This window comes from Salmo salar, chromosome ssa28, assembly GCF_905237065.1.
Source record: "Salmo salar chromosome ssa28, Ssal_v3.1, whole genome shotgun sequence".
NCBI lineage: Eukaryota > Metazoa > Chordata > Actinopteri > Salmoniformes > Salmonidae > Salmo > Salmo salar.
This window is the reverse complement of record NC_059469.1, coordinates 8,502,107-8,527,235: the sequence shown is the minus strand read 5'-3', so window position 1 is coordinate 8,527,235 and position 25,129 is coordinate 8,502,107. Positions and strand designations below refer to the sequence as shown.

At 43.3% G+C, this 25,129-nt stretch overlaps 1 protein-coding gene across 3 annotated transcripts; it reads right to left on the bottom strand.

The window, feature by feature from the left end:
* Positions 1–243: 243 nt before the first annotated feature.
* LOC106589423 (LIM domain-binding protein 3) lies at positions 244–19,888 on the bottom strand. Of its 3 annotated transcripts, XM_014179396.2 has the most exons (10): positions 19,792–19,885; positions 19,276–19,590; positions 9,508–9,659; positions 9,221–9,296; positions 4,783–4,805; positions 2,790–2,987; positions 2,417–2,446; positions 1,134–1,303; positions 901–937; positions 244–676 (listed from the first exon to the last, which is right to left on the bottom strand). In XM_014179396.2, exons 2-10 carry the CDS (start codon positions 19,369–19,371, stop codon positions 571–573), a joined length of 888 nt encoding a protein of 295 aa, XP_014034871.1. In that variant the 5' UTR covers positions 19,372–19,590; positions 19,792–19,885; the 3' UTR covers positions 244–570. The 3 variants fall into 3 exon arrangements, with proteins under 3 accessions (XP_014034871.1, XP_045566126.1, XP_014034870.1); XM_045710170.1 differs by lacking the exon at positions 2,417–2,446; XM_014179395.2 differs by lacking the exons at positions 2,417–2,446; positions 2,790–2,987; positions 4,783–4,805 and adding an exon at positions 7,376–7,677 and having other exon boundaries at positions 19,792–19,888.
* Between the last annotated feature and the right edge of the window lie 5,241 nt (positions 19,889–25,129).

Below are 25,129 nucleotides of genomic sequence, written 5' to 3'. Positions count from 1 at the left end.
TATGGGGTATTGTGTATAGACTGATGAGGAAATTGTTTTATTCAAACCATTTTAGAATATGGCTGTAACGTAACAAAATGTGTAAAAAGTCAAGAGGTCTGAATACTTTCCGAATGCACTGTATCTCCCTACCTCTCTCATTTGAACTGTTGATCACCAGGTGTCTGAGACTATGTCAGTATGTTGATAGAAACCTACCAGTGAGAGACACATCAGACACATGACCAACACTCACATAGGCAATTTGATTTAAAGAAAATATTTATTCACATTGACAATAGTACATTTAAATTGTGTGGGTATATGTGCATTCGTATGTATTTGTGTGCATCTTTGTTAATTGTTAGCATGCGTACATAGGTGTGTGTGTGCATGTGTGTGTGTGTGTGTGCGCGTGTCTGTGTTCACGAGTGTGTGTTTATATGATCACTTTTACAATTAGTCATAAATACTTTTTTGTACAGTTCCCTATCAGTTAGGAGAGGCAAAACAACCAACAAGAAAGAAAAACAAAAACCATTCCAAACATTCTAATCATTCCAAAGATAAAGGATAGATCTGGCAGATCAATTAGAAGGGAGTCTCAGGGACATTGAGGATCTGAGCTGAGAGCCCGTTGTGCCAGTTCTTCAGCTTGCGGAAGCGAGGTCCTTTCACCTCCGATTCAAACTTATCCCTGGGAGAAAGACAGAGAGAGAAAGACGGAGGGTAGTGTGTGTGTGTGTGTGTGTGTGTGTGTGTGTGTGTGTGTGTGTGTGTGTGTGTGTGTGTGTGTGTGTGTGTGTGTGTGTGTGTGTGTGTGTGTGTGTGTGTGTGTGTGTGCGCGTGTGCATGTGTGTGTGTGCGCGTGTGCATGCATGTGTGTGTGTGTTCGCGCGCGTGTGTGTGTGCGCGCCTCACCTCGACCTCTGCAGGGCCTCCTCATCTGGGTCTTGCACTGAGGACAGAGAAGGGAGGGAAGAGACGAGAGGGAGAAGAGAGGTGAGGATACATAAAACATGAAGAGGAGAAATCTCTGAAGTACAGAGACAGAGAAGACAGGAGATGAAGAGGAAAGGAGAGAGTAGAGAGAGAATAAGAGCTAGACAGAACAAGAGAGAGAGAGAGAGGTCGTTGAGTAGAGGTGTACTGACTGTATTCGGTGCCGGTGAGGTGGGCCAGCATCTTGAAGCTCTTGGACTGCAAGTTGGCAGCCCGTCTGGCCCACTCGGCAATCTCCTCGTCTCTATCGTGTTGCTGGATCACAGCCTGGTAGACTGGAGACGCACTGTCAACAACCGGGTCCTTCATAGGCAGGGAACCACTGCAGGCAGGGGACACGATGTCAGTAACTAGTCCATAGATGCGGTAAAGAGGTCAACGGAATGCAGACCGTAGGGGATAGAAGAAGGATACCGGCTCGGTGCACATTGCACAGGACCAAGTTTGTTAAACCCTGCAGTAAGTTAGTAGTTCTCAATTCTCTACACATTGTCCCACAGCAGGTTCAGAGTTATCACACCCACTGGATTCAACTTGTTCCTTTACACAAAAATAAAAACTATGGTGTTTTTCTTTATAGGACCATTCTCCATAAAGGTTTCATAAAGAACCATAAAAAAGAGTTCTATATAGCCCCGAAAAGGGTTGCAACCACAACAGAACCCTTTTTGGTGCTATATAGAATACTTTTTTAATGGTTATTTACAGAACCTTTATGTAGAATGGTTCTATAAAGAACCTTTCTCAATCTTAAAGGTTCTTTGTGGAGCCAAACAGTTTTTTTTATTCTGGTTTAATAGCCATATAATATTGTTAAAATTCGATAGTTTGTATTATTGTGTCATGTATTACATTTAGAACCTCATGAGCATGGTTCTTTATAGAACCTTCAAAAAAAGGTTTCATATAGCACCAAAAAGTGTTCTGCTATGGTTACAAGCCAAAGAACCCTTATTTGTCACTATATAGAACCATTTGTTTTTAGCGTGTAGGGTTAGGAGCATCATCTAGTGTTTGGGGGGTTAGAACAGGAGGGGGAGACCAGTGATACTCAGAAAATTCCCTTTTATGTCATCAGAACAGAGTTAACCCCTGAGAACATTCTGAAACAGCTTAGTTAACCCCTGAAACACAGCAGTTCACCTCTGGGTGCAAGAAATTGGACACACGGACAACGAGACAGACACACAGAGAGAAAAATAGCTAGACACATGGATAGAGCCATGTGAAAAATACAAGAACCATATGATATATGCAAATGTATCATGGGATGATATCATATGAAACAGATGTGAGTTTGATACTGTTTATTAGACTTACAGCATATAAGCCGAACATGAGCCCAATATTAGTTTATTACACGTTATTTACATATCATATATGAGAGGAGAGTGAGTAGGCGGTGAGTAAAGGGTGAGTCGGGGGTGATACTTACGCCAGGGGGGAGCCAGCAGGTACATCCTCACTGAGGTCACATGATCAGAGGGGGGCGAGGTGGGGGTTTGGGGGTGGATGACACAACACAGGGTGGTTGATTGGTTGGTGGGTTGTAGATGAAGTGAAGGAAGGAAGGAAGGAAGGAAGGAAGGAAGGAAGGAAGGAAGGAAGGAAGGAAGGAAGGAAGGAAGGAAGGAAGGAAGGAAGGAAGGAAGGAAGGAAGGAAGGAAGGAAGGAAGGAAGGAAGGAAGGAAGGAAGGAAGGAAGGAAGGAAAAAAAGATGGGATTGACAGACAATAACTGGGACCCAGACAGAGTACCCGCCTCTTAACACAAAATGTATTCTCTGCATTGTGTGTGTGCTCTCCTACCCCTCATGGCCCTTGGACTGTGACTGTCCGGCAATAGCGTCCATGATGGCGTCCTGTGAGTACATGGAGATGGGGGTGTTGTACTGAGCGTGAACGATGGTGGCCTTGCCTCCCGGGCCGCGCACCTCGATGGGCTTATGGGTAGACAGAGCCGAGTCCTTCAGAGCTATGGGGTTAAAGCTGGGCACATACTCCTGACTGGAGAGGGATATGGTCGGGGGGTACAGGGTCAAGGGTCAGGGATAAAGGGTCATTTTGAGAGGGTTGGTCGTGTTTTGTGCGATGAAGGGGCCAGGCAGCAATGGGGATCCATATTTGGGTTCACAGGTTGTAAGGGAACCAGACGACCGGGCGGAGATAATATAAAGAGGGGAGAGAGGGAGAAAAGAAAGAGAGAAAAAAGGTGCAGGGATGGTGAGAGGTGCAACAGGAGTAGGGTTACTTACCTTCCTCCATCTGCGGGCTCACACACTGCACAGCACTACAAGGTATATACACATATGTTAAACACAACTAATGATTGTATCTGTCTCACTCTAGTACATTTACAGTACCACTGATTACATTGTACCTGTCTGTCTCTCCAGTACAGTACTGTTTGTCTCTCTCATCACTCTCACACTATCACTGCTTACTTTGTAATGCAATGTAAGCAGATTGAGGTGTCTTCCATTTTTCTACAAATGACCTACTTTATTATTTATTTGATTTGAAATACATTGTCTATAGTGTCACTCCAGGACTAGTAAATTGAGCATAAGCCATGACTTCAAGAAAATTCACCTAATCACAAAGTGGTCAAGAAATACAATGTCTCTGACATGTTTTACGGACTAGCAAGGAAAACCAAATCAACTCAAGCCACTACGAAACAGGCTGTAAGACACAAACACACTCTGCACTTTACACACTGTAAATTCCTAGTTAGTTATGATGCTTTATTAATACACATATACTACCAATGTGTACATGCACACATCAACACACACACACACACATATATGTGCAGTGCCATACGGAATATACTGTGAACGCATGTCTACACAGCAAATTCTCCAGTGTTAAATAAAAACTATTTACACAGAGAATGTTAAATCAACACTGAACGTGTGGAGTCCGTGGACTCACATACACACCGGAACAGTGATAAATTAATACATTGCTTAGGGCTCCCGAGTGGGGCAGCGGTCTAAGGCACTGCATCCCAGTGCAAAAGGTGTCACTACAATCCCTGGTTTGAATCCAGGCTGTATCACATCCGGCCGTGATTGGGAGTCCCATAGGGCGGCGCACAATTGGCCCAGGGTTGTCCGGGTTTAGCCGGGGTAGGCTGTCATTGTAAATAATAATTTGTTCTTAACTGACTTGCCTAGTTAAATAAAAGTTGAAAAAAACAAAAACATGATTCTAATATTTCCCAGAGTGCCTTTCAAGTAAATTGTAGAGTTTCCACCCTTAACTGTATTTGTTAGTAACAGAGACATGGTTATTGCATTCATCTGTTTTTGGTCCTATGGACTTCAAGTGAGATCCTAAGCGATTATGTTATCATATTTGTTTTATCTATTGAACACAATACCATCCGTATATCATAAGGCCTTATTTTGAGGCCCTATTTTTTCCCTAATACAGGGGCCTGAACTCATACACATCAATTTGAACCAAGACCACACCCATCATTATCCTATATCCTAGCATGCTCAATTGCAGGTTGATTTTTTAGAATTGTTTCAATATCTGTGTTTGTGCATGAACATTGACTGATTAAGTGTTACCTTGTACTGCAAGCGGAGTCTGCCACATACACACAGCAACCTGGCAGGATGATTCTGACAAAGATGCTCAGAATAGACACACCATCATCACAAGAGAATTGATCAATGCTCACACTATGGGCAAGATGCCATTCACGAAGTACACGCAGCTAAGCATGCACACATACAACCTCTTAAACTTTGTTCATGCAAATTCTGCACATTCAGATGGTACTGACTTTCCAGCCGTGTTTGCAATAATCTGTAACGATATGAGAGAGAGAGAGAGAGAGAGAGAGAGAGAGAGAGAGAGAGAGAGAGAGAGAGAGAGAGAGAGAGAGAGAGAGAGAGAGAGAGAGAGAAAGAGAGAGAGAGAGTGAGTGAAAGAGAGAGCAGATATTACCAGGGTGATAGTAAGGTATAGGAGTTATAGGAGTCCTTCTGTGTGTTATAATTAAGCAATAAGTCATGAGGGGGTGTGGTATATGGCCAATATACCACGGCTATGGGCTGTTCTTCAGCACGACGCACCGTGGAGTGCTTGGATACAGCCCTTGGTATATTGGTCATATACCACAAACCCCGAGGTGCCTTATTACTATTATGAACTGGTTACCAACGTAATTAGAGCAGTAACAAGAAATGTTTTGTCAAACCCACAGCTTTCAGCCAATCAGCATTCAGGGCTCGAACCACCCAGTTTATAATGGCAGATGTGTGTCATCAACTGTGATATTTCCCAGGATTGCCTCAGCAGACTAACTGACCGGAGCTGGAGCTCCACAATCACGTGACACACACACACACACACACACACACACACACACACACACACACACACACACACACACACACACACACACACACACACACACACACACACACACACACACACACACACAGACACTCATAGACATGCACAAGCGTACGCACAAACACTCAGACAGAAGAAGAAAAACAAGAGTAGTTTATTGTTCATTTTCTTGGAGAGAACGGACATTTCTTTTTACTTTCAGCCCAAACCCGCGAGACACACTACACAAATTGTTGAAGCCTATGTGTCATGTGCTGAATATAGAGATGGATCTATCCCGGGACACTATGTGTGTGTGTGTGTGTGTGTGTGTGTGTGTGTGTGTGCGTGCGTGCGTGCGTGCGTGCGTGCGCGCGTGCGCGATACTGTATGAGATGGAGGCTTGGGATACATTGTAACCCGAGTGGAACATTCCAACGTGCCGAGAAGCAGCTGTTCCTGAGTTTGTGTATGTGTGAGCTTACAAAAAGAGGGTCGCCTGTACTGAACCAGGGATCTGCAGTGAGAATACGGTCGTGCTTAACGACACTTTACCGGACACTTTAACATATGCTTATCTGCACAACCACCTACAGTGAGGGAAAAACGTATTTGATCCCCTGCTGATTTTGTACGTTTGCCCACTGACAAAGAAATGATCAGTCTATAATTTTAATGGTAGGTGTTTTTGAACAGAATAACAACAACAAAAATCCAGAAAAACGCATGTCAAAAATGTTATGAAATGATTTGCATTTTAATGAGGGAAATAAGTATTTGACCCCTCTGCAAAACATGACTTAGTACTTGGTGGCAAAACCCTTGTTGGCAATCACAGAGGTCAGACGTTTCTTGTAGTTGGCCACCAGGTTTGTACACATCTCAGGAGAGATTCTGTCCCACTCCTCTTTGCAGATCTTCTCCAAGTCATTAAGGTTTCGAGGCTGACGTTTGGCAACTCGAACCTTCAGCTTCCTCCACAGATTTTCTATGGGATTAAGGTCTGGAGACTGGATAGGCCACTTCAGGACCTTAATGTGTGCAAACCACGAGGTGAAATCTTGCATGGAGCCCCAGGCCGAGGGAGATTGACAGTTATTTTGTGTTTCTTCCATTTGCGAATAATCACACCAACTGTTGTCACCTTCTCACCAAGCTGCTCCCTTTAAGGGTGTGCTCCTAATCTCAGCTCGTTACCTGTATAAAAGACACCTGGGAGCCAGAAATCTTTCTGATTGAGAGGGGGTCAAATACTTATTTCCCTCATTAAAATGCAAATCTATATATAAGATTTTGGACATGCGTTTTTTTTCTGGATTTTTTTGTTGTTATTCTGTCTCTCACTGTTCAAATAAACCTACCATTAAAATTATAGACTGATCATTTCTTTGTCAGTGGGCAAACGTACAAAATCCGCAGGGGATCAAATACTTTTTTCCCTCACTGTAACTTCACCCCCCAGCTCCTCTCAAAGGCCATCAACTCCTAACAGCTAAAGCACCTGTCGTCAGCGGAATTACTGTAGTTGTCATCCACAGAGTGTGGTGCAGTGTTACCTGGAGACAGTCCAGGTGTGTGTCAGAGTGTGCACGTTACCACTTCGGGCGGCGAGTGTGCATGTGAGCCAGGAGAATGTGTTCCAGGAAAATCACGGAATGTTCTGAGTATTCTTGATCACTGTCCTGTTTAATGTGCACACAGGGGGGCAGGGATGTGTGACCCCCCCCCCCGGCTCATACCCTAAGTTGTCCTAGAGTGGAGATAGCCAGGGGAGGGGGTTGGGACAGGAACAGAGTGAGGAGGGAAGTAAAAAATTGGGTCGGTACAACAAGGACTTAGTTCCAGTAGGTCCAGTGTTTGGGAGAGGAGGGAGTGTTTTGTTTCCTAGTTAGTTTGGATGTTTTGTTGTCGGAGGTGGTGATCGGGAACTCAGTGAGGCTCTGGTCAACAGAAGTGCAATATAAAGGGAACACGTGGCCAAAAGAAGTGTACTATACAGGGAACTGGGTACCATTTCATTATGGCCCCAGGCTACCTACCCTAGGAATGGCACTCCGCTGTCTGCCCCCTCTCCTCCCAGCTTGGCGGCCCCTATCGCATCTCCTGCAACCTTGCCTTGCAGCAGGGCCATCTCTCTGAGAGTGTGTGCAGAGTACAGGCAGATGGGGGAGTTATACTGTCCCTTCTGGGACACTGCAGCGGCAGGGGAGGGGGGAAGGAGAGGAGAGGGTGTACGGAGGGCAGGGGTCGGCTCTACAGGCTTTTTAGACAATAGTCTCCCAAACCTCTTCACCTCCACCTCTTCTTCTTCTTCTACTTCTTTTTTAACATGCTCACCCTCCTTAACGACAAGAGAGATAGAGTGAGGGACTCAGAAAAACTGAGAAATGGGGAGAAAAAGACAGGAAGAAATAAAGAGGGATGGGTGGATTGGAATGAGGGAAAATATAGATAGATAGATAGATAGATAGATAGATAGATAGATAGATAGATAGATAGATAGATAGATAGATAGATAGATAGATAGATAGATAGATAGATAGATAGATAGATAGATAGATAGATAGATAGATAGATAGATAGATAGATAGATAGATAGATAGATAGATAGATAGATAGATAGATAGATAGATAGATAGATAGATAGATAGATAGATAGATAGATAGATAGATAGATAGATAGATAGATAGATAGATAGATAGATAGATAGATAGATAGATAGATAGATAGATAGATAGATAGATAGATAGATAGATAGATAGATAGATAGATAGATAGATAGATAGATAGATGGATGCCCGGGCTGGGTTTTTACTAAGCTAAATAATGGAATTGTTTTAAGATGGTACTAACAAGGGTCATTTAGCTATTTGATTTGGAATTTTAACAGATATTTGATAAAACATAGAATTTGTCTTTACTGCTATTAGCCAATAGAAACACTTTGAATAACACAGTTTACATGGCAAAACAGTCAAATAATTTATAAAAAGGAAATATGTTTTGGAGTGTCTGTCCTATATCTGAGAGATATAAGAAAGCTCAGAAAATTATTTAAAAAAAATGTTCTACCCATATTTAAGCATTTCTTTGCACTAAAGTACTTCCATATATACTTCCAGTAATTTTTTTAAACTGATACCGGGTTACCTTCAGACGAGTCTTGTGAGGCTTGTGGGCATCGTTGAGCAAAACATGTACGTGTTTGTGACAGTCTCACCTTTCGATGGTGGGGTTCATAATAGTTTGTAGCCCAAACCATTTGGACTATACAAACACATCGGCGGTACTGACTTCAGACGAGTCCAAGGAAGCTTGTAGCTTTCGGACACTACAGGCTTGCGAGAAGATCGATTTTTCGGGATGTCTCCTGATCCTGTAGCTCTAACACTTTTCACCGCAGATGTGGAAGCCCGACATCAGCGGATGCGGTGGATTGAGACGCAGCCCAGGCAAAAAACATATTTCTCAAGCTTAAACAGATGGATTTAATGGGGAGTTTTTTATTACAATAGTTACATTTCTGCAGGGGCACAGATATCGCCTCTAGGGGGTTTAAAGTAGCACAAAGAAGAAGTTATGAGTGAGAAGCCATTATAACCGACTTCATTTGGCTTCAACGCGCTATTGAATCCTCACATAGGAATGAATGGTGTCACGTGATCGATGGCTTTGTCCATTCATAAACAGTCATTGACTTGGCCAGAGCTTGATCCTCTGCTCTTTAATATGGACGCTACAGCTGCAATAGAAACACTAGTGGGCGCCAACACACGTCCTTCCAGTCTTCAATTGATCCCGTCTTCTTTTGTTCAAGGACACTCACATAGACACTCAAATGCAGAAACTTTTTTTTTGTGTGTGCGTGCATGTGTGTGTTTACCTTCTGGTGAGGAATAACTGACATGGGGGAGTCCATCCTGGGTGTTGCCATGGGAACAGGGGTAGGACGTTTCGACCTGGGTGCAGAGCCACAACAACAGTAAGTAGTATTACATGTGTTATGTAGTTTTGCATGTTATCTTCTAAGTATTTTAAGATCTAGTGTGTGTGTGTGTGTGTGTGTGTGTGTGTGTGTGTGTGTGTGTGTGTGTGTGTGTGTGTGTGTGTGTGTGTGTGTGTGTGTGTGTGTGTGTGTGTGTGTGTGTGTGTGTGTGTGCGTATGTTTACTTTTGCATGGTGAGGGCCAGTTTATTGGAGGCCATCTTAATCTTGTTCTGTGCCTCAAGGTGTGTCATGCCTTCTGTACTAAGGCCGTCTATCGATGTGATGATGTCACCCTGGACTAGACTGCCCCCTGCAGCCTTACTGCCTGGAGTTATCTAGAGGGGGAGAGAGAAAGCAGAAGAAGAGTTAGGAGGAGGGGAGGAGGGGAGGAAGGGAGCGAGAGAGAGAGCGAGAGAGAGAGAAAGAAAGCCCCACTGGGCAAAGAAGTCAATTCAACGTCTATTCCACGATGTCAAGCTGCTTGCTTAGCAAGTACCACTTCCTCCTGATTCAACTCATACAGAGACTTGAATTCAGGACACATGCGACCGCCCTCCTAAAGTGTTCCAACCCATTGCGCTATTGAAAAAGGCCTTCTTCAATTGCCCAAGGCGCGACACTTCAGGCTGAAGAGTGAATTTCACAAACCACCGTCTGCTACATTTGCAGAGTTAGATGGATGCACAACAGTCTCTGTACAACTCTTAGGGCAGAGTAAGTAGGTCTGGGGGACTAGGGAGTACTGTGGGACTAGGGGGGACTAGGGGCGGACTAGGGAGTCAGGGGTAGAGTAGGGGCTGGGGTACAAGGCTGAGGTATAGGGTAGACTGAGGACTGGGCTTGGACAGAGAGACAGGGCTGGGGACTGGGATAGAGGATAGGCTTACAGGCAGCTCGTTAAAGAGATAAAAATAAAGAGTGCCTCCTACATCACTCTGTTTAACCTAACTGCCCCCAACTACCTGCTAGTGCCACTCAAACCCGCCTTCTCTATCTATCTCTTTTCGCTGCTCCTTCGCTCTTTTCCTCTTTCTCCTCAGTGACGCCTTCTGCCTTTATTCATTAATTTATTCAGCGTGAGTCCGCATTTGTGTGTGTGTGTAATTGTTCGGTTGTTTCAGGATGGCTTCACAGCAGCACCCTTTTTCTCTCCTTAAACAGCGTCTGCTTTCTTAACATTTCACCACCCTGCTCTGCTTATGCTGAATCAGCTACACACACACACCACACACACACGCCACACACACACGCATGCACTGCATCCATCAGAACCAACTTTCGGACAAATCACGGTCTTATTATCCATCCCTAAATATTCATTACTCTGCCATGGGACACAACAATGTATTCCGTCTCTCTGGAGAACATGGAAATAATGATGAACAGGCCTACATCTATCCTCCAGTCAAAATCACACGACACTATCTACTCGACACTATCTGCGTTGAGACAATGACTTATCAATCACCCACGACCAGCTCATTTAATCCCTACCATTGTGTCTCTGAGTTGTCATAATACTTCAGGGGTGTTGGAAGACACAATGTAAGTAACCTAATTCATGTCCCTCTAACTGCCCTGAATGCCTCTGCTGATCCTACAGCTATTGTATACAGTAATCATGTGTCTATGAACCAGAGTTATACTGTTAGCACTGAGGAAATCCACTGTGTGCAGCTCACCCTGCACTAACATAAATAACCTGAGCACCTCTGCTAAACTTCCCAGTAAAGCAATAAAAACAATTAAGCATCCCAGAAAAGTGCTAAAAATAGCCCTTAACATATCAAGATTCAAGAAATCAATAATTTGCTAGTAACAGATGACATTCATATTTTGACAATCTCTGAAACTCACTTAGTAAATACATTTGATGATATAGTGGTAGAAATACATTTATAAGATCTACAGAAAAGACAAAGGTGGAGGTGTGGCCGTTTAGATTCAGAACCGCATTCCTGTAAAGCTTAGAGAGGATCTCATGTTAAATATTGTTGAAGTAATATGGCTACAGGTTCATCTGCCTCACCTAAAACCCATTCTGGTGGAAAGCTGCTATAGACCACCAAGTGCTAACAGTCAGTATCTGGATAAAATGTGTGAAATGCTTGATAATATATATGATATCAACAGAGAAGTATATTTTCTGGCTGATTTTAAATATTGACTGGCTTTCATCACACTGCCCACTCAAGAGAAAGCTTCAAACTGTAACTACCGTAATTTCCGGACTATTAAGCGCACCTGAATATAAGCCGCACCCACTGAATTATTATATATATATTTTGAACATAAATAAGCCGTACATGTCTATAAGCTGCAGGTGCCTACCGGTACATTGAAACAAATTAACTTTACACAGGCTTTAACGAAACACGGCTTGTAACAAAAATAAATAGGCTTTAACGAAACACGGCTTGTAGCAAAAAATAAAAAATTAGCAGTAAGCTTTAGTTGTCTTTTTGCACTGAGTCAATTCCTCACGCTGCTGTTTCCAACGTCTTATCATCGACTCATTAAGACCAAGCTCCCGTGCAGCAGCTCTATTTCCTTTTCCAACAGCCAGATCAATCGCCTTCAACTTGAAAGCTGCATAATATGCATTTCTTCGTGTCTTTGCCATGATGAGGGTGACAAAATGACTACCGTAATCAGAATGATGGGAAGTTTGAGAGTGCTCGATTTAATCTAAACAGTAAAGAAAAAAGTTGTTTGACCTTAACCCGTTCTGCAATTTCATTGGTCTAATGAAAGCTTCATGCCGCCAAAAAACTGAGCACGTCACAGAATGTATTTTTTTTTTTTTTTTTTAATTGAAAGCGGGGAAAATCCATATATTAGCCACGTCATTGTTTAAGCCGCGAGGTTCAAAGCCTGGGAAAAAAGTTGCGGCTTATAGTCTGGAATTTACACTAATGCCTGCAACCTGGTTCAGGTTGTCAGTCAACCTGCCAGGGTAGTTACAAGCAGCACAGGAATGAAATCATCAACATGTATTGATCACATCTTTACTAATGCTGCAGAAATTAGCTTGAAAGCAGTATTCAAATCCATCAGATGTAGTGATCACAGTATAGTAGCCATATCTAGGAAAGGCCTAATATTGTGTATAAGAGGTCATACAAGAAGTCTTGTAGTGATTCCTATGTTGTTGATGTAAAGAATATGTGTTGGTCCGTGGTGTTTAAGGAGAAGCAACCAGACGCTGCACTTGACACATTTGAACATCTTGGCCATGTTCTGTTATAATCTCCACCCGGCACAGCCAGAAGAGGACTGGCCACCCCTCATAGCCTGGTTCCTCTCTAGGTTTCTTCCTAGGCTTTGGCCTTTCTAGGGAGTTTTTCCTAGCCACCGTGCTTCTACACCTGCATTACTTGCTGTTTGGGGTTTTAGGCTGGGTTTCTGTACAGCACTTTGAGATATCAGCTGATGTTAGAAGGGCTATATAAATATACTGCTCAAAAAAATAAAGGGAACACTTAAACAACACATCCTAGATCTGAATGAAAGAAATAATCTTATGAAATACTTTTTTCTTTTCATAGTTGAATGTGCTGACAAAAAATCACACAAAAATAATCAATGGAAATCCAATTTATCAACCCATGGAGGTCTGGATTTGGAGTCACACTCAAAATTAAAGTGGAAAACCAAACTACAGGCTGATCCAACTTTGATGTAATGTCCTTAAAACAAGTCAAAATGAGGCTCAGTAGTGTGTGTGGCCTCCACGTGCCTGTATGACCTCCCTACAATGCCTGGGCATGCTCCTGATGAGGTGGCGGATGGTCTCCTGAGGGATCTCCTCCCAGACCTGGACTAAAGCATCCGCCAACTCCTGGACAGTCTGTGGTGCAACGTGGTGTTGGTGGATGGAGCGAGACATGATGTCCCAGATGTGCTCAATTGGATTCAGGTCTGGGGAACGGGCGGGCCAGTCCATAGCATCAATGCCTTCCTCTTGCAGGAACTGCTGACACACTCCAGCCACATGAGGTCTAGCATTGTCTTGCATTAGGAGGAACCCAGGGCCAACCGCACCAGCATATGGTCTCACAAGGGGTCTGAGGATCTCATCTCGGTACCTAATGGCAGTCAGGCTACCTCTGGCGAGCACATGGAGGGCTGTGTGGCCCCCCAAAGAAATGCCACCCCACACAATGACTGACCCACCGCCAAACCGGTCATGCTGGAGGATGTTGCAGGCAGCAGAACATTCTCCATGGCGTCTCCAGACTCTGTCACGTCTGTCACATGTGCTCAGTGTGAACCTGCTTTCATCTGTGAAGAGCACAGGGCGCCAGTGGCGAATTTGCCAATCTTGGTGTTCTCTGGCAAATGCCAAACGTCCTGCACGGTGTTGGGCTGTAAGCACAACCCCCACCTGTGGACGTCGGGCCCTCATACCACCCTCATGGAGTCTGTTTCTGACCGTTTGAGCAGACACACGCACATTTGTGGCCTGCTGGAGGTCATTTTGCAGGGCTCTGGCAGTGCTCCTCCTGCTCCTCCTTGCACAAAGGCGAAGGTAACGGTCCTGCTGCTGGGTTGTTGCCCTCCTACAGCCTCCTCCACATCTCCTGATGTACTGGCCTGTCTCCTGGTAGCGCCTCCATGCTCTGGACACTACGCTGACAGACACAGCAAACCTTCTTGCCACAGCTCGCATTGATGTGCCATCCTGGATGAGCTGCACTACCTGAGCCACTTGTGTGGGTTGTAGACTCCATCTCATACTACCACTAGAGTGAAAGCACCACCAGCATTCAAAGGTGACCAAAACATCAGCCAGGAAGCATAGGAACTGAGAAGTGGTCTGTGGTCCCCACCTGCAGAACCACTCCTTTATTGGGGGTGTCTTGCTAATTGCCTATAATTTCCACCTGTTGTCTATTCCATTTGCACAACAGCATGTGAAATTTATTGTCAATCAGTGTTGCTTCCTAAGTGGACAGTTTGATTTCACAGAAGTGTGATTGACTTGGAGTTACATTGTGTTGTTTAAGTGTTCCCTTTATTTTTTTGAGCAGTGTACATTTGATTTGATTTATGAAATTACTAATAATTCCCAGTTACTAATAAGCATGCATCCATCAATAAAATGATTGTAAAAACTGTTAAATTCCTGTGGATTGATGAGAAATTGAACAATGGTATGGTTGAGAGAGATGAGGAGAAATAAATGGCAAATAAGTCTGACTGCACAACTGATTGGCAAACGTACTGCAAATTGAGAAATCATGTGACTGAACTGAATAAAAATAAGAAGAAACTACACTGTGAAACAAATATAAATGACATAAAGAATGATAGTAAAAAGCTTTGGAGCACCTAAAATTACATTTTAGTCAAAAAGGCAAACTCCACTCCATCATTCATTAAATCAGATGGCTCTTTCATCATATAACTCACTAATATTGCCAACTACTTAAATTATTTTTTCATTGGCAAGATTAGCAAACTTAGGCATGACATGCCAGCTACAAACGCTTACGCTACACATCCAAGTATATCTGACCAAATTATGAAAGAAAAGCATTGTAATTTAGAGTTCCGTAAAGTGAGTGTGGAAGAGGCGAAATAAGTATTGTTGTCTATCAGCAATGACAAGACACCGGTGTCTGACAACTTGGATGGCAAAATTACTGAGGATAATTGTGGACAATATTGCCACTCATATTTAACATATCTTCAATTTAAGCCTAATAGAAAGTGTGTGCCGTCAGGCCTGGAGGGAAGCAAAAGTCATTTCCCTACCTAAGAATAGTAAAGCCGCCTTTACTGGCTCAAATAGCCCACCAATCAGCCTGCTACCAACCCTTAGTAAAGTTTTGGGAAAGAAATGTGTTTGACCAGATACAACGTTTTTTTACAGTCAACAAATTGACAACAGACTTTCAGCACGCTTATAGGGAAGGACATTCAACAAGCACAGCCCTTATACAAATGACTGATGATTGGCTGAGAGAAATTGATGATAAAAAGATTGTGCGTGCTGTTTTGTTAGACTTCAGTGAGGCTTTAGGCATTATCGATCATAGTATGCTGCTGGAAAAACCTATGTGTTATGGCTTTACACCCCCTGCTATATTGTGCATAAATAGTTACCTGTCTAACAGAACACAGCGGGTGTTCTTTAATGGAGGCCTATCCAACATAATCCAGGTAGAATCAGGAGTTCCCCAGGGCAGCTGTCTAGGCCCCTTACTTTTTTCAATCTTTACTAATGACATGCCAGTAGCTAAAATAGGGAGAAGTCTGTCCGTAATAAAGCTCTGTTCTGCCTATTTAACAGCACGATCAACAAGGCCGGTCCTACAGGCCCTAGTTTTGTCGCACCTGGACTACTGTTCAGTCGTGTGGTCAGGTGCCACAAAGAGGGATTTAGGAAAATTGCAATTTTCTCAGAACAGGGCAGCACGGCTGGCCCTTAGATGTACACAGAGAGCTAACATTAATAGTATGCATGTCAATCTCTGGTGGCACAATGTGGAGGAGAGATTGACTTCCTCACTACTTGTATTTGTGAGAGGTACTGACATGTTGAATGCACATTGACATGTTTGAACTACTGGCACACAGCCCAGACACCCATGCACACCCCACAAGACATGCCACCAGTGGTCTCTTCACAGTCCCCAAGTCCAGAACAGACTATGGGAGGTGCCAAGTACTACATGGAACTCTATTCCAAATCAAGTAACTCATGCAAGCAATAACATTTGATTAAAAAAACTAGAGGTCGACCGATTAATCGGAATGGCCGATTAATTAGGGCCGATTTCAAGTTTTCATAACAATCGGTAATCGGTATTTTTGGACACCGATTTGCAGAATGTTTTTTTTTTTAACCTTTATTTAACTAGGTAAGTCAGTTAAGAACACATTCTTATTTTCAATGACGGCCTAGGAACGGTGGGTTAACTGCCTTGTTCAGGCGCAGAACGACAGATTTCTACCTTGTCAGCTTGGGGATGCAACCTTATGGTTAACTAGTCCAACGCTCTAACCACCTGCTTTATGTTGCACTCCTTGAGGAGCCTGCCTGTTACGCGAATGCAGTAAGAAGCCAAGGTAAGTTGCTAGCTAGCATTAAACTTATCTTATAAAAAACAATGAATCAATCATAATCTCTAGTTAACTACACATGGTTGATGATATTACTAGTTTATCTAGCCAGTCCTGTGTTGCATATAATCAATGTGGTGCGCATTCGCGAAAAAGGACTGTCTTTGCTCCGATGTGTACCTAACCATAAACATTAATGCCTTTCTTAAAATCAATACACAGAAGTATATATTTTTAAACCTGCATATTTAGCTAAAAGAAATCCAGGTTAGCAGGCAATATTAACCAGGTGAATTGTGTCAGTTCTCTTGCGTTCCTTGCACGCAGAATCAGGGTATATGCAACAGTTTGGGCCGCCTGGCTCGTTGCGAACTAATTTGCCAGAATTTTACGTAATTATGACATAACATTGGAGGTTGTGCAATGTAACAGGAACATTTAGACTTATGGATGCCACCCGTTAGGTAAAATACGGAATGGTTCCGTATTTCACTGATAGAATAAACGTGATAGTTTCCGGATTCGACCATATTAATGACCTAAGGCTCGTGTTTCTGTGTGTTATTATGTTATAATTAAGTCTATGATTTGATAGAGCAGTCTGACTGAGCGGTGGTAGGCACCAGCAGGCTCGTAAGCGTTCATTCAAAATAGCACTTTCATGCGTTTTGCCAGCAGCCCTTCGCAATGCATTGCGCCGTTTATGACTTCAAGCCTATCAACTCCCAAGATTAGGCTGGTGTAACCGATGTGAAATGGCTAGCTAGTTAGCCGGGTGCGTGCTAATAGCGTTTCAAACGTCACTCGCTCTGAGACTTGGAGTAGTTGTTCCCCTTGCTCTGCATGGGTAACGCTGCTTCGAGGGTGGCTGTTGTCTATGTGTTCCTGGTTTGAGCCCAGGTAGAAGCGAGAAGAGAGGACGGAAGCTATACTGTTACACTGGTAATACTAAAGTGCCTATATGAACATCAAATAGTCAAAGGTATATGAAATACAAATCGTATAGAGAGAAATAGTCCTATAATTCCTATAATAACTACAACCTAAAACTTCTTACCTGGGAATATTGAAGACTCATGTTAAAAGGAACCACCAGCTTTCATATGTTCTCATGTTCTGAGCAAGGAACTTAAACGTTACCTTTCTTACATGGCACATAATGCACTTTTACTTTCTTCTCCAACACTTTGTTTTTGCATTATTTAAACCAAATTGAACATGTTTCATTATTTATTTGAGGCTAAATTGATTTTATTGATGTATTATATTAAGTTAAAATAAGTGTTCATTCAGTATTGTTGTAATTGTCATTATTACAAATAAAGAAATTTAAAAAAACGGCTGATTAATCGGTAGCGGCTTTTTTGGCCCTCCAATAATCAATATCGGTATCGGCGTTGAAAAATCATAATCGGTCGACATCTAAAAAAACCCATATAAAAATACACCTTATGGAACAGCGGGGACTGTGAAGCAACATAAACATAATCACTGACACATGCATACAGACACACATTAACATACACACTATACACACACGTACACATGGATTTTGTGTTGTAGATATGTGGTAGTAGAGTAGGAGCCTGTGCATGCACACTTAATGTGTTTGTAAATCTGTTGTTTTTATTTTACTAGGCAAGTCAGTTAAGAACAAATTCTTATTTTCAATGACGGCCTAGGAACAGTGGGTTAACTGCCTTGTTCAGGGGCAGAACGACAGATTTTTACCTTGTCAGCTCGGGGATTTGATCTTGCGGTTACAAGTCCAACACTCTAACCACTAGGCTACCTGCTGCCCCAAAAAGATTGTTGTGAAGTGTATTGTAATGTTTTTTAAATGGTATAACTGCCTTAACTTTGCTGGACCCCAGGAAGAGTAGCTGCTGCCAATCACGACACTACATTGCAACTCTAAACCAATCACATGACTCTATACAGTAGCTATTGCCTAATCGCACATTCTTATACTGTAGCTATCATCCAATAGCATCACACTCTAGTGTCTCCATTACCCAATCCCACTGCTCTATAGGAGGGAGAGTTAACCAAGTGGATTGTGAAAAAGAGGTAGAGATGAAGTGAGGGAACTGACTCCGCTCCAAAATCTGCCTGTGCGAAAAAAATAAAGTGTGATGCAGTGGAACTGGGTATTTTTTACAAGAAGGTTAATAATACTGTCAAATTTGGTAAAAATAAAATGTAATTGCTAATTTGCTACGTGAGGCCTATTTGATCCAATATAAGTTTTGTCATGCTTAGGTTGTTATCAGTGTACTGATATAACTGTGAAGCACGCGACACACCGGCAACTTTGAGAAAAATACACTTTATATCAGAGTTGTCCCTGTTGAAATTCGAGACGGTCTATGCATATTCATAGTAAGAGGACCAGAGATGGACAAAGAGGATGTCTTTAGAGACACACTTGGCATCTGAGAGGCCCAGCAGGACGCTTTAGGTAACACACAGCTTTCCACATAACCGCACCTCTCCTCCTCTCTCTCCCTCTCTGATGCCCTCTCCCTTCTCATCCTTCTTTCCTCCCCCTACTGCTATTTGCCATTTCCATATCCACTGGAAATACGTCATTGTAACTGGCAGGTGCAACAACACACAACTACAGCAACAGGTCTAGATGGAAAGAGGAGGGGTGTGATAGAGAGGGAGAGCAGTGTATTTTAGAACTCTAGCTGGCAGTTCATTCTTCACTCCTCGTCATCTGTCATCAATCCTTACGTCATTGCATAAGACCCATGCACACGCACACACACATTTAGCACGTGCGCACACACACAGCAACGAACCGTAACCACTATTTAACACACTCAAAGTTTGTTTCTCTAACACAGGAAAAGCTTAAAGTGTGTAGTGTCTTACCTTGGAGATGGTAAGTGGCATATTGAAGTCTTTTCCTCCATGTAGTCTGAAACCCCATGGCGCGGAGCCATTGAGAGTTACTGTGTACGTAGCCATCTTCAGCTTTGGATAAAACACACACACACTCACACACACTGCTTCCTCCTGAAAGCGCTTTCCTCCTTCACTCGCTGTCCTCTTTTTACTTGTTTCCTCTTGCACTCGTTTTCTGATTCCCCTCCTTCAGTCTCGTTCCTGAGTTCTCCCCCCCTGTTATTTCCAGACGGTTGGGACAAACACCTGATAGGGGGAGGGATGGCAGGCGCTGAAAAGCTTCTGATACACACACACACACACACACACACACGTAAACACAGGTGTGAAAAACACAAATGTATGCACACTCATACACCTACACGCACACTCAAAACGAATTAAACCTAAAACCACACAACAGCTAGTCTAGTATACGCCTAACACTGAAAACCTGAATAAAGCATTAAAAAGTGTATAAAAGTGTTGTTGGAGAGGTCTTGCCTTAGTTGAGGGTAAGGGACAGACGGGACAAGAATAGCTGAGTGGAGCAGAGACGAGGATGGATGGCACAGGGGCCTTATAAGGCCTGTAATCCTACCCCCAGCATGCCTCACTCTGATCACCCTGCATTACTCACACATACAGATATAGACTCCTCTTAGTCCCACACATTCTTCCCTTGCTCTACCTCTATCTGTCCCTCGCATCAATCAATTCCTTGCTCTCTCTCTCTGTGTTTTTAATGTCTGTTTTGCTGTGATCTCACCTTCTCAATGTGTCACAATATCCTTTTGCATCACTTTTTCACTCCTTGATTCTCTCTTTCTATCACTCTCTCTTTCTATTTCTCTCTCTCGCTCTTTCTCTCTGTGTTATCTCTCCCAGCTCTCTAAGGGGAAGCAACACATTACCGAAGTCTGATTCCCTAGAAGCACCTCTACCAGGAGACAGTCACCATGATCAACAAGATGATAAAGGATAAGCTTTTTTAACACCTTTTGACAGCTCAGTTTGTTAGGACATTCAACTATTACCACCAATGACACGTATTATTTAGACAGACCAAATGAACAATAGGATCCTCAAATTGATGACATACTAAAAGGGTGTGATTAGCTAATAATATTCTTTAATATAGACCCTCCCCAAATTAGTTTCCACTGGTGTGAATGCTCAAGGTCCTTCTATACCTTTGTAATGAATTATTTTAAGGCGGTAGCAGCAATTACATAAATAGCGACACAAATTAGCGACACAAATTTGCAATAGAAAAATACATCTGTATACAATATATGACATACTTTACTTTCTAGCATTCAAAATAATAGATGTCACTACAACTCTGCTCATCACTAGTGGGACAAGCCAATTTGCTTGCCCTGAGCACTTGGGAATGATAGTGTTTGACAGTATTACTTACCCGCCAGAGATTATAATGTGTAATAACATGCACTCAGGTTAATAAGGAGGAGAGACACGTGCTAATCCTCATAGACAGTACTGTCATGTACCGTTCACTGTGCCGATAACAAGATGTGTTTTCAAAGTCCTGATCACACATCAGCAAACCTTTATTTTCTATCCAACTTCTCACAACACTGGCATACACTGCTGATGGTAAATAGTCCATACCAACCAGATACCAACACACAGCTGCCAGTAATACATTTGTTCAGAAAAATACATGAACTAAAATAAACCATTTTACACATCCATCACAAATCTACAATAAACCCTCACATCATTTAGAACATAGATTTTGAATAATATTTCAATAATATAACAGCTGAAAAGTTGTTCTTTTCCTCGACACAAGACATAACAAGTCAATCAGTTCATCGATATTGTAACGATCGTCGTATGTAATGGACCAAGGCGCAGCGGGTTGAGTGCTCATTTGAACTTTTATTAGAACACTTAACGAAACAAAACAAGAAAACGAACGAACAGTAATGCAGGCTACACACAGCTATGCAAAAACAACTTCCCACAAACCACAGGTGAAGAAAGGGCTACCTAAGTATGACTCCCAATCAGCAGCAACGATGTACAGTTGTTCCTGATTGAGAGCCATACCAGGCCAACAAAGAAATACACAACCTAGAAAATCATAGAAATACAAAACCAGAACAATAACCAAAAACCCCGAAACACTCTAAACAAATACCCCCTGCCACGTCCTGACCAAACTACAATAACAAATAACCCCTTTACTGGTCAGGACGTGACAGATATAAGACATTACAAATCAATCAGCGCATCAACATTCCGAACCACAACAAAATCTGTATTAGCACACCAGAGAGATCATTACAACCATAGAGTCGACGTGCAGCAGAGAAATACACTGTCCCAAATAACACCCTGTTCCCTACATAGGGCTCTTGTTAAAAGTAGTACACTAGGGAATAGGGTGCCATTTAGAAAAATGGACGTTCAGAAAGAACAATGTTGCTCAAATGTTGTGGATTGTTAAGTGTTGCGTAAGGGCTATGATGTGTGCTCACACACACACACATACAAACATAAATTGGGGCAGGGCCGTGTATGGTGCCGAAATGACGATTAACACAATTGAGTACACACACACCTTATCACATACACTCTCATACACTCACAATATCTTTATTATCTTATCAATATGGTGCTGTCTGGGGCACTGGGTTAGGACCATATACAGTAGAAACATCTCCCCTAACCTTTCCCTAACCACACACACACACACACACACACACACACACACACACACACACACACACACACACACACAGACACACACACACACACACACACACACACACAGACAGTTAGGTGACAGGTCTGAATGGTGATAGGCAATAGACAATAACCCATTCTGCCATTCTCCCTTGAAATGTAGAACGGTAAAAAAAGAAAAGAATATTGTAAAAAACTCCCTCGATCCCATAATAATACCAACACAATGCCTTTAATTCCCTGAGGGGTAGCAAAACTGTGTATTCTTCAGGGAGAAGCGGAGAAATAGCCTACAGTCACTTTGTGTAAATACATTCAGGAGGGAGAGAGAAAGTGGGGGAGGAGGGAGGGAAAGGAGGAGGGAGAGAATGTGGAGAGAACATATACATTTCACACGTAACCGGTGTGATATGGCTAGCTAGTTAGCAGTGCGTGCTACCAGTGTTTAAATCGGTGACGTCAGTCGCTCTGAGACCTTGAAGTAGTTGTTCCCCTTGCTCTGCAAGGAGCAGCAGCTTTTGTGGAGCGATAGGTAACCATGCTTCTTGGGTGACTGTATTTGATGTGTTCAGAGGGTCCCTGGTTTAAGCCCAAGTTGGGGCAAGGAGCGGGATGGAATCAATACTGTTACACACACAGACACTAGATACCATGCTGGTAGTGTAGAGCCCTGTAGAGGAGAGAAACGACACACAGACACTAGATACCATGCTGGTAGTGTAGAGCCCTGTAGAGGAGGAGAGAAACGACACACTGACACTAGATACCACGCTGGTAGTGTAGAGCCCTGTAGAGGAGAGAAACGACACACAGACACTAGATACCACGCTGGTAGTGTAGAGCCCTGTAGAGGAGAGAAACGACACACAGACACTAGATACCACGCTGGTAGTGTAGAGCCCTGTAGAGGAGAGAAACGACACACAGACACTAGATACCACGCTGGTAGTGTAGAGCCCTGTAGAGGAGAGAAACGACACACAGACACTAGATACCACGCTGGTAGTGTAGAGCCCTGTAGAGGAGAGAAACGACACACAGACACTAGATACCACGCTGGTAGTGTAGAGCCCTGTAGAGGAGAGAAACGACACACAGACACTAGATACCATGCTGGTAGTGTAGAGCCCTGTAGAGGAGAGAAACGACACACAGACACTATATACCATGCTGATAGTGTAGAGCCCTGTAGAGGAGGAGAGAAACGACACACAGACACTAGATACCACGCTGGTAGTGTAGAGCCCTGTAGCGGAGGAGAGAAACGACACACAGACACTAGATACCACGCTGGTAGTGTAGAGCCCTGTAGAGGAGAGAAACGACACACAGACACTAGATACCATGCTGGTAGTTTTTCAGCCCTGTAGAGGAGAGAAACAACACACAGACACTAGATACCATGCTGGTAGTTTTTCAGCCCTGTAGAGGAGAGAAACGACACACAGACACACAGCGCTGTGTCACACTTTGTCCAATCGCACAACATCCAGTGGATCACTCACAACAGACCCCACCCATTTAGGGGATTTACATAGAGGTGACGATGATGGCAGGGATCGAGTCATTTAGGCATGTGGAAGGGACACGCCCACTTACGCCTTTAGACTTTTCCTTTCTGACATCTTCCAGCTGCGACAGAGAGAGACAGTGTGGTGTCATTCTCACGGCATAATACTGTCAAACCTATTCATTGACTGGTTGATTGCTAATGTGTTTAAACTATACAGTACATGTATATATGTCTGCACTCACTAATGGGATAGGCCACTGGACAGAACTATCATTACAGGATTTGCACAGGGCATTGAGAAAACATATTTGATTGGCCAGTATACTTACAGTAGCAGGAAGGATATTGGTCAAACCAATGACCTCAGACATGGAGATGTCCTCTGGCTCTGTCAGAGTCTGGAAAGGAAAGACATGGTCAGCATACACACACACACACACACACACACACACACACACACACACACACACACACACACACACACACACACACACACACACACACACACACACACACACACACGCAGAAGAACAAAGACCCTAACAGTGCAATGTGGGCCATGTGATAGATGTACGTAAATGTAAAGCATCACATGGGGATTACAAGCACCAGATTACAGAACAACTAATGGAGTATCGTGTGTGTGTGTGTGTGTGTGTGTGTGTGTGTGTGTGTGCGTGCGTGTGTGTGTGTGTGGATTAAATATAGACATCTATAATAAAGAAACTGACATGTCCCATCTCCTATAGGGCGAGAGAGAGTAGTGGGGAGCTTTAGCTAAGTGGGCTATTGTGACTGTGAAACACACAGTAAATATATGTTCAATACCGAGATACACACACACATTCTGCCACTCACAGTGATGTGTTGCAGGCAGCAGAAAGCAGGGTCAGAGGGGGACTGAGAGGTGGTTTTCTCACACCCCTGAGTCGCGACCTTTCACCTTCAGGGAGCAATGAACTTTTGACCTCTGAGAGAAGGTAGGGTGGAGCTGGGTGACATCACTGGACACCTGACGACTGGCCGGACGAGAGGAGAGTTCCGCCTCCGCAAGGCCCTGAGACACAGACAGACAGGACCACCACCCCACCCCAACACACACACACACACACACAGACACACACACACACACACACACACACACACACACACACACACACACACACACACACACACACACACACACACACACACACACACACACACACACACACACACACACACACAATTCAAAGACATACGTTTGATGTTGCACTCATTTACATGTACATTTTAGTCAGTTAGCAGACAGTTAATGCATTCCTCTTAAAGCTAGGTAAGACTACAACATATCACAGTCATAGCAAGTAAAATGTGTCCTCAATAAAGCCACTACCAACAAAGTCACTGTTAATAAGAAATGTTTTCAGAAGTTTTTAGAAGGGAGGGACTCAGCTGTCCTGATTTTAGGGGGAAGCTCATTCCACCATAGTGGTGCCAGGAAAGAGAACAGCTTTGCCAGGGATGAGCGGGAGCTGGCCCCTCATAGGGGTGGGAGAGCCAAGAGGACTCCACGTTCCTAAAGTTTAAAGAGAGAGAGGCAGGAAGACTCACTGATTCACTGTCGAAGGA

Coding starts and splice junctions, on each gene's coding strand:
- LOC106589423 (XM_014179395.2), bottom strand. CDS start 19,371: ATGGCTACGTACACAGTAACTCTCAATGGCTCCGCGCCATGGGGTTTC. Junction 9,660..19,275: donor TGCCACTTACCATCTCCAAG/GTAAGACACTAC, acceptor CTCCCCCTCTAG/ATAACTCCAGGCAGTAAGGC. Junction 1,304..7,375: donor AGCGGAGTGCCATTCCTAGG/GTAGGTAGCCTG, acceptor CCCTGCCTGCAG/TGGTTCCCTGCCTATGAAGG.